This window comes from Chionomys nivalis, chromosome 8 (assembly GCF_950005125.1).
Source record: "Chionomys nivalis chromosome 8, mChiNiv1.1, whole genome shotgun sequence".
Classification (NCBI taxonomy): domain Eukaryota; kingdom Metazoa; phylum Chordata; class Mammalia; order Rodentia; family Cricetidae; genus Chionomys; species Chionomys nivalis.
In genome coordinates, this window is record NC_080093.1 from 43,674,072 (window position 1) to 43,684,981 (window position 10,910).

The 10,910-nt window shown below is 39.3% G+C and overlaps 1 protein-coding gene across 1 annotated transcript; it reads right to left on the reverse strand.

Moving 5' to 3' along the window:
* Window positions 1-9,920: 9,920 nt before the first annotated feature.
* Window positions 9,921-10,910, reverse strand: LOC130879317 (olfactory receptor 10Q1). Its single transcript, XM_057777643.1, has one exon. It carries the CDS (start codon window positions 10,908-10,910, stop codon window positions 9,921-9,923), a length of 990 nt encoding a protein of 329 aa, XP_057633626.1.

Sequence of the window (10,910 nt, forward strand, 5' to 3'; positions counted from 1 at the left end):
CAGTCTCCAAAGTATGGCTTCTATAGAAGCACTAAATGATATCAGGGCAATCATAAAGAAATAACCCACTGCTAGTGCTTTCTGGAAACTTCCTTGGATAGTGTTCCCTTTTCTGCTTCCTCACACCTTTTTGACTCTATAAAACAGAAACGAAGGATGAGAGGTTAAAGTAGCAATTACAATGCTGAAAATGCAAGTGTTCTGAGGGAGATGAGGTTAAAGAATGAGAGCGAGTAAAGGCCCCTGCCCACTGCACAGACCCTGACTACCCAGTCTCTAATGACTGCACTATACCCACTGACTACAGAAGTTATAGACTCTGACATTCATTTAATGCCTTCAAATTCTCACTGCCCAACCCCTGGTTGTCCTTTACCCACTCCATGACTACACAGCACAGCTCCTGACTACATGTGGCACAGCCATTTACTACTCAACACACATCCTTTGATGATTCCCTGCACAGCCCTTGACTACTCACTGAATGGTTCCTTAATCACATTCCCTTACTACGTGAGGTCAAGAGAGAAGACACATGCTTTTAACTGAACTGAAAGTGAAATTTCAAAATGGGATATTTAAAATCTTGAAATAAGTCTTTAGTACCAAAAATTATTAGAACACAAGTGGTCAATTTTTTTTCAACTTATAAGTTGTCACCTAAAGGCAGGTGAAATTAAACAAGTTGATTTTTTTTGAAGACATTGGTCTCTGTCTTTCTTCTCTCCTGATAGAACTTTAGCATCACCCCTCTCCTTTCTCCCACTGTCTCTCTCCGTCTCCATTTGTTCATATATCTTCAAGTCACTGTCTGTCAAATGGTTCTTTCCATGGAGAAAAGACAGTTAAACATTGCCACTGGGATTCTGAAAAACGAAAGTTTAGTAGGGAGAGGAGTATATCTGAGAACTTCTTACTTCAGAGAAACACAGCCTGCAAATTAGACAGGAAAATGTAAAATGGAGACTCCATGAGAAAACTCAAATTGGGGTAAAAGCTGAAAGTGATCTGCACCTGACATAGAGAAAAAACTGAGAAGTTCCTATGGTTCTAGGTCCTAGGGTGGTTTGGATTTGCCTACAATGGGGACTTATAAGATTCTGTAGGGCTGGCAGAAACCTGGCTCTAGAGAAGTTCCCAGGAATCCACAAGGATGTCCCTGGCTGAGTCCCTCAGTGATAGAGGAGAGAGGGCCTGATCTTGACTTGCTCTGTAGTCTGACTGATGAATATCTTAAATATCACCATAGAACTTTCACCCAGCAGCTGATGGAAACAGAGGCAGAGACCCACTTCGGAGCACTGGACTGGGCTCTCAAAGTTCAGTTGAAGAGTGGAAGGAATGAGAATATGAGCAAAGAGGTCAAGACCACAATTGGTTCACCCACTGAAACAGTTTACCTGAGCTAATAGGAGCTCACCAAATCTGGACAGGCTAGGAAGGAACAAGCATAGGATTTGTTCCTTTGAATGTGGTTGAATTGCTGGGGCAGACTGAGCGGCCGCTGGCAGTGCCACCAGGATCAATCCCTAATGCAGTGTACTGGCTTTTTGGGGTTCTATTCTCCTTTGATGTATACCTTGCTCAGCCTAGATATTGGAAGGAGGGCCTTGGACCTTCCACAAAGCAATGTGCCTTACCTTTTCTGAAGATTAGATGGAGGTGGGATGGGGGGTATGTGGAGGGAATGGGAGGAGGGGAGGGAGTGGGAACATGGATTTGGTATATTTTTTAAAATCTAATAAAAAAGAAAAAAAATTTTGAACATCTAACTTTAACCTCACCTTCCTATTCTCCTTCTCCTGGCTATGAGCAATCTTGCCCAATCTGTTCTAAATCTCTGTGGTAGCTGTATAGATGGTTAAGACCAAAGGTAAATTCTAAGGTGCTCACCTGTGAATGATGGTTTAAAAAATCCAAAGGTTTTTTTGTTGCATTTGTGACAGTAGAACGATGCTAAAAAGCAGTCCTTCTGTGCCTCTCAGTTAATGCTTCCATCGTGCTGGATTCACAGGGGCATTTAGCTCCTACCAAGTCCTCAGGGACAACATCCCCTGAAGTATTTTCCTCAAGACAAACAGTAATTTGGGCATAATGGTTTGCATAGTTAAATGAGGGAATAGACACACAGTTGTTTTTTGCTTTTTCTTCAAATCTTCTTTCTATGCTGAGAATTCCCTGATGTAACTGAGTTGGTCATTACTATTTAGAAAAAAATGAACTGTTGGCTATGCTATGTTTTTATTTCCATTAATATGGGAGCATTTTGAGATTCTCTTTTTAGTTCCTTCATGCTGCCTGGTAAATAGGAATGTATAGTCAACACCCTGAAAATTGAATTGCATTTCTTTACCAGTGGTTATGACTCCAACAAGATGACATCTCCAGTGGAAGGAGGTCATGGTCCCTGGATTGGTTGAGAGGATGTCAGCATTCGAGGAGAGTCTGAAAATCAAGTGATTCAGATTCTAAACTCTTTTTTTTTTTACTTTCATTGATTGTGGATTTCACAGTATGCATTCTGATCTCACTTATCTCCCTGTACCCCCATATCTGTTATCTGCCCTTGCTATGTTCCCCTCGAAACAAAATTTAAAACAAAACTAAAGACTGTGCAAAACAAAAAACCAAAACAAAAATAAAAGCAAAAAAGGGATAAACAAAAAAAGAAGAATCATCTCTTGGAAGTTGAAGTGTAGGTCAGTGAGTCACACAGTTTACCCTTTAATTCACATATCTTTTATTTTTTATTGATTTTTATTCAGCTCTTCATTTTTCTCTGCTCCCTCCCCTTCCTGCTTCTCTCCTCCCCACTTCATCCCTCCCCCAAGGTCCTCATGCTCCCAATTTACTCAGGAGATCTTGTCTTTTTCTACTTCCCTTGTAAATTGGATCTATATAACTCCTCGTGTCCTCATTGTTGTCTAAGTTCTCTGGGAAGCAAGACCAGATAAATAGATTAAATAGTTCATATATCTTATAAGTGTTCATTGCTATGAATCGTTGGGCTGGTTTCAGGCCTCTGACTTCTGCCACACCAGTAATGGGTGCTCACTGGGGCTTCTCTTGTATGTCCTGTTATTGTCCTGTGTCATGGAGATCCTGCGGTTTTGGATTTGTAGGGTCATCCCATTCACATCCTCCAACAGTTCCACAGATTTGGTGGATGTTGGGGTAGGCTGTTATGAAATAATCCTTTTGTACATTGTGAAAATGTGTCACCCTTACTGCTAACAAAAAGATGATTAGCCAAGAGCTAGGCAAGATTTGGGGGGTAGAGAGAATGCTGGGAAGAAGGGCAGAGGTTGAGGAGTCTCAAACCAGACTCAGAAGAAGCACCATGGGAAGTTCATAGATGAGATAAATAAACCTTGAGGTGACACATAGATGAATAGAAATTGATTAATTTAAGTTTTAAGAGCTGGCTGGAGACAAGCCTAAGATATTGAATCAGCATTTATAACTAATATTAAGTTTCTGTGTGACTATTTGGGGAGAAGCTGGTAGAACAAAAAAGTCTCCATACAGAGAGCCAATTCACAACCCTGGTTCTGGACCTGAGTGGTAGCTGGATTGGTCTTCATCATCATTATGCAAATGACTCTCTAGCACTGCCTTGAGTAGCTTACCCAATGTGGCCTACAGCAAGAAGTAGGACTAGTTCCCCTGTTTTTAAGCCCTCAGATTTGGGTCCCATTCAGTCATATCATTGGGGCCAGCTCTACCATTTGACCTAGGCAAGGATCAGGGTCCTCTCTCCTGATTACTTTTGGGGGCAGATGGGGACAGCATCAGCTTTCCTGCTCTCCCACTCTCAGGGTTGGATCACCTGTGTCCCTGACAATAGGGTCAGCTCTAGTGTGCTGCCCATGAGAAGCAAAGGTTGCTCTCTCACACACTGTAGCTGGTGAAGTTCAGGGCTAATTCTTCTACTCTTTTGATCCCAGGGCCAGCTCTCTCACCTGCTGCAGGTGGTCATAGATAAGGGGGAAGGACATGTTTCTCTCACCCTGTCACCACATTGTAGACAAGTAGGAGCAGAGTCAACTCTTCAGTTCTGGGATGGCTCCTCTGTGTCCCCAAGCACAGGGTCAGCTCTAGTGTGTTTCCCAGGTGAAGTCACCTTTCATTAGTGCATAGGTGAGCTTTCCACTGAGGTGTAGGGCTAACTCACGTGCTGCAATATTCGGCAAGAGGTAGAGCAATCATTCCTGGCCCAGTGAAAGGATCTGACATAGTTGCAATAATTTCTATGCTAATATCAGTCATAAACTTCACCACAGACCCCAGGTTCAGCAGGACCATGGATCCAGACATATTCCTCAGCAGCAACTAAGGCCTAGATGTCACCAGTCCTGCAAAGGCCCCTCAGATCAGCACAGTCTTAGTAGCAGCATGGCCCCTGGACATCAACATGCTCTCAGGTGGTTCGCTATACGCCTGACATCCATAGAGAGCCTTCAGTGGCAACTAAAGCCACTAAAGGACACCTACCCACACACCCCATAAATTCTGTCAGTGATCCCCACCCTATACACAACCCCACCCATCCTTGTTGCTTTGTCCCAACTTCAAATTCAGATAAAGACCATCTAATTGACCAGAGGCCATGCTAGCTACTAGAATTCCAGTTCCCAACTTTGGTAGAGACTCCCTTGCTCAACCACAGACCACACAGACCAGAACAGAGAAGAAACAGAAATCAAAGAACAAAACACCCACCTTGCAAACACAAATTCAGAAATTGATATTTATACCTATAATTAACACAAACCCAGATGCCTGGATTCAGCATAAGAACACAATAAATAATGACTAAGGAAGTATGTCAACACCAGAACACATCTATTGTATTTTAGAAATCCCTACATATTTAAACTCAGTTGAACCACAATAAAAAAGCCTTAAAATCAACTTTATGAGGATGATAGAGGTCCTTGAAGAGGAAATTAATAAATCCCTTCAAGAAATGGAAGAAGAGACAAAAATGAAGGAAATGAATAAAACTCTTCAAGACTTAGAAACAGAACTAGAAGCAATAAGCAAAACACAAATTGGGGTATTCTCAAAATGGAAAATCTAGATAAATGATGAGGAACTACAGATGCAAGCATTACCAACACAATAAAGAAATGTAAGAGTGACACTCAGACTCTAAAAATATATTAGAAAGAATAAATACTTTGGTCAAAGAAAATGTTAAAGTTCTATAAAATTCCCAACATAAAACATCCGGGGACTCTGGGACACTATGAAAAGACTAAACCTAAGAATAATAGCAAAAAAGAAGAAGAATCCCAGCTCAAAAGCCCAGAAAATGATTTTAAGAAAAGCATAGAAAAAAATTTTCCTAACCTAAATGAGGAGGTGACTATAAAGGTACAAGAACTTAGAGAAGCCGGGCGTTGGTGGCGCACGCCTTTAATCCCAGCACTTGGGAGGCAGAAGCAGGCAGATGTCTGGGAGTTCGAGGCCAGCCTGGTCTACAATAGCTAGTTCCAGGACAGGCACCAAAGCTACAGAGAAACCCTGTCTCGAAAAACCAAAAAAAAAAAAAAAAAACTTAGAGAACACTAAATAGATCAGAAATTCCCTCACCATATAACATAACACTAAACACATAGAACAAAGAAAGAATATAAAAAGTTGTAAGGGATTGATTTTTGTTAGAAATTAGTATGGCCACACCCACTTGTTTCTTAGGTCCATTTGCTTGAAAAACCTTTTCCCAACCCTTTCCTCTGACTAGATATCTGTCTTTGTGGTTGAGGTGTTTTTCTTGTGAACAGCAGAATGTTGGACCCTGTTTTCGTATCCAGTCTCTTAGCCTGTGCCTTTTTATATGTGAATTGAGTCCATTGATATTAAGTGATATTAATGACCAGTGGTTGTTGACTCCAGTTATTTTTTTTGTAGAAGAATTTGTGTGTTTCCCTTCTTTGAGTTGTGCTGGTGAAGGGTTGCTAGATGTCTGAGTTATTGTGGGCATTGTTGGATTCCTTGGGTTGTGATTTTCCTTCTATTACTTTCTGTAAGGCTGGATTTGTGGCTACATATTGTTTAAATTTGTTTTTATCCTGGAAAATTTTGTTTTCACCATTGATAGTGAACGAAAGCTTGGCTGGTATAGTAGTCTGGGCTTGCATCCATGGTCTCTTAGTTTCTGCAGTACATCTATCCAGGACCTTCTGGCTTTCATGGTTTCTAAAGCGAAGTCAGGTGTAAGTCTGATAGGTTTACCTTTATAAGTTACTTGACCTTTTTCCTTTATCTAGGGAGTCTCACTTGGAAAGCAAATTATTCATAAGCATAAACTACATGCCCAGCTGTAGATGGCCAACAGAAATAAATTCAGTGACATCGTTGGAGGTTTCTTATCTCATAATTTCATGGCATGTCTCCTTTTTGTTTGATTTTTGCATTTATTTATTTGCTTATTATAACCCACAGATTTTGCATATATATTACAACTTCGATTTTGTCTTTTTCAGAGTTTTAGTGAATATACAGATGACTTGGTCTCTGAGCCTATATCCACTTCTTGTGCCTTTCTATGGGCTATTTTTCTTTTATTTCTCTTTTCTGATTTTTTTTGCCTTATCATGTTTTATTATTATTCTTTAGTTGTTTGTTTTCTAATAAGAGACATGAAGGAGGTGGATATGATTTGAAGGGAAGGTGAAAGGAAGTTGAGGAAAAGGAAACCATTGCCAGAATACATTGTATGAAAACAAATTACTTTTCAATAAATGAAAGAAGAAAGTGAAGAACAAAATGTAGAGACAAAATACTGTTGAATAAGTATGTACTTTTTGTAGACACAACTAATACAATTATATTAGTATAAATGTATATTTTTCTTATATTTAGCAATGTAATATAAACTTTCAATAAAGGAAAATGTAAGTTATACTAATTAGAACAAGTTTCTGAAGTATACTGAGAATATATTCACCCAAAATAACCCATTTAGAAAAACTAAAATTCTCTTAAAACGTCACAGGTCATGGAATATACCATTCGTAGGTCAAATGCATGCAAACTTATTGAATATATGTTAGGAAAATATTTATTCAAAAGACATTTACTCATCTTTTAGTCTGTTTGCAGAAACTAGTGTTACCAGAGATGAAGATGTTTTCAAACTATTTATTAGGTGTTGTCATAATTAAGACAAGGTTTTCCTGAAGCAAACAAGCTGATTTTACTTCACCAGTCAAAACATTTTAACTAGAGGTGAATTTTAATGAGCCCCTCCTGGGTCCATTGTGGAATTGTGGATGGTCCAGTCTTGTATAGTCAGTCAAGATCACTTTGAGTTCCTGAGAGCAACACTATGTTATGTTCAAAGAACAATTTTGCAGGAATTCTACTCAGCCTGTGGCTCCTGCAGTCTACTTGGTTCCTCTTCTGCAATGTTTCTTGCACTACGTGGAAAGCAGATATGACACAGATATCTTATATAAGCCTGAGCAATTCATGGAGTACCTGAGCTATTAATATTAAAGGTTATAATTAGAATTTGGATTCATGATATTGCAAAGAAGAATAGAATAATTCCTAATAGACTGGAAAACCAGAACCAAACCCTAAAATACACAAAGAGAAGGGAGGTTGCCCATTGAAAAATGTTACAAAATTGTTTTCTTTTCTTCTAATAGTAACATTATGTTATTGTCATTCAAATAAAATAATTCATTCATTGTGTACTCAATAGGGAGAAACAAATATGTTTATTAACTGTTATTATTACATGCATGTCACATATATTCATAATTTTTAAAATAAAGAAGTAATAGAAAGGAATGTGCATCTACTTATCTATTTATATATCAGCCTATCATCTTTCTACCTATCATATCTATCTCTCATCTATCTGTCTATCTATCTATCTATCTATCTATCTATCTATCTATCATCTGTATGTCTGTATATATCTATAACTAGAAATAAAGAAATATGGATAAAGCTAGAATCTTTCATTTGGTGATTTGACTATGAGGGATTATTAAAAAGTAGTTTATTGTATGTCAAATTAGGAGTTTTATGGGGAGCAGAGTCATAGGTATGATTTAAGTCTTCAATATTTTGACAGAAAAGGTTAAAATTATGAGGAGTATAGGAAACTTAGCTTAGGGTAAATGCAAATCAATCTAATAAAGTCTGTTTCTTCAAGAGTCATTTTTCACAACAAACACGTAAGAGCCAGGACAAGTTTTTCCTCAGTTGTATTCATGAAACATTCAATCATGGTAGAAAGGGAAATCCCACTTGCAATCCATGGATGAGAGAAAGGGATTGTGCTTATTTTCATGTTCCTTCTTTTTTATGTTTTCCATTATTCCAATTACAACACAGAAACTATTGCTGAACTTTCACGTTGTGCTTGTATCTTATTAAATATGAAGTTTTTGTGTGGCCAAGTAAGAAAGAAAAACATGTAATTTTCACTAAGGCTTTTATTCTGAGTCCAATTTGTGTGGGAATATTTTGAGGGTAAGTATTTGCAGAATAAATCATTAGCAGCTTAGACAAGATGAAATGTCGCATCAGAGACTGTGAAGTAGGTGGTGCCATTAGGATGAGACAGTAAACTACATAGATGAATCAATGGGTAATGGCATCTGGTGCAAAGACCGACGACTTGAGTTAAATTCCTTGTATAAGTAGGAAACTGACCTCTCCAAGTTGTCGACAGCAAAATGCCATATATAGTTTTTATTACATCATTCCATCTAGATTCAATAATATGAAGTATAAGATTAAATGTTAATTCAATGGCCATTAATTTATTATCATACTCTGGTGGATTAAATTTATTTTCTTTGGTTCAAGCAATTTCATTGAGGTATTTTTTGAATACTCAAAGACTGTAGACATTTCTGGACCTTTGCTCAAAAAATTCTAACTATATTCAGGGAATTTATGTCAATTTCTCAGGGCAGCTCTAAAGCACATGGACTTTAGAGCTAATGAATCTGATTCATCTTATGGCCTGGACTTAACAAATTCCTACTGCTGTCCTGGGAGAAGCTAACCCTTGGTGAGTATTGTTCTCGGCAGTACAAGAGGAAATTGAGCAGAGAGAATCTACTGTGAACAACAGAGATAAGTGACTTCTACTTAAATGTACATTTACTTGAGTATTGCACTTCTTAGCCTATATTTGGCAGGGAAGTACACAAGCAAGTACCAAACTCAAGCAGGAGTGGGAGGAAGAGTAGCTGAGTGCTTTAAGAACTTGGAGTCATCAAGAAAGGGAGTGGAGAGGAGGGTGGATGATCAAGCTCTGATGCCAGAATTTGCAGCACAGAGGTTTTATGCTGGTAGCCACAAGAGTTAGATTTTGGTATACTAGCCTAGTTCACCATAGGTGCTTAGCCAGTGGAAGATAATTCCTGTTTCTATACCAGTAGAAGAAAATGAACTCACCAGTTGAAATATCTGACATTAAGTAAACCCATAAATTAATTAAACAATTGCAAACTCTATCTTCACATTGAACACAGAGAAATATTTATTTTGGAAAATATTCAATCTTTTAAAAATGTAAGTATCTCTCTTTTATAGAATAAGCATCTTTGCCTCCTCAAGAGACTGCACATGAACATACAACAGCCTTTGTTAAAATGCAGCAAATTTGTGAGGTTCCCAACAAAGCAGTTGGTACACTATGAGCAGAGAATCATAAAAAAGTGATATAGAGCAGTGCTTTCCACATTGGAAGCTGTAGTCACATTTTCAAATATTCTATAAGTTCAAAAAATTGAGGCAGGCTATCCTGGGCAACAAATGGTAAAAAAAAATCCCAATGTGATTCTAATGACAATAAATAATATAATTGTCCTTTTCAATTGAATGATTTAACTGACAGTCACCGACCCAAGTACTCTGTTATCTTTTCATGTTTTTAACTCTCCTCAGACTGATTTATTGAAAATGAAGTTCCTCAGGGCACCTTTGACATCTTTATTTCGAAGGGTGTAAATCAGAGGGTTGAGTAATGGGGTAACAAAGGTGTAGACCAGGGCAATTTGACGGTCCTCATCCTCTGAGGTGCTGGAGCGAGGCCTCAGGTACACCAGGCTACAACACCCATACTGAAGCAAGACCACAGTGAGGTGGGAGGAACAGGTGGAAAAGGCCCGCTGGCGGCCTTCTGCAGATTGCATGTGTAGAATGGTGGAAGCAATGAACACATAGGAGATGCAAATCAAGAGGAATGGAACTGTGAGCACCAGGATGCCTACAACATAGAGGACTGCTTGGTGCACATGGATGTCAGCACAGGCCAGCCGCAGAACAGGAGGCACATCGCAGAGGAAATGGTTGATTTCCCTGTGATGTCCACAGAACGGCAAGGTGAAAATTAAGGCAGTCAGTTGCAGGGACAGAAAGAGTGCCAGGCCCAAGGAACCCAGCACCATTTGGACGCACAGATTCCGGGTCATAATAAGGCTGTAGTGCAGAGGATGACAGATGGCCACATAGCGATCATAGGCCATGACTGCCAATAGAAAGCAGTCAGTGCTTCCTAGAGTTACAAAGAACATTTGTGTTCCACAACTAGCTAATGATATCGGCTTCTGGGCCCCAAAGATATTGGAAAGCATTAAGGGCACCACATCTGTGGTGTAGCAGATTTCCAGGAGAGACAGGCTGCCCAGGAAGAAATACATGGGTGTATGCAGGGAACTGTGCGTGCACACCACCCAGATGATGGCAGTGTTGCCACAGAGGATCATCAGATAGAGCAGGAGGAAAAGGGTGAAGAGCAAAGCCTGAAATTCAGGGACATTGGTGAACACACGGAACACGAACTCAGGGGACCCCGATTGGTTGAGTACAGGTTTCCTGGCCAGTATGTCTTCTGGAAAAAAGGTGGGTGAGGCGGGGTGGGGATCTCTCAT

What these genes read in the sequence shown, in the direction of transcription:
- LOC130879317 (XM_057777643.1), bottom strand. Translation starts at nt 10,910, where the DNA reads ATGAGAGATCCCCACCCCGCCTCACCCACCTTTTTTCCAGAAGACATA.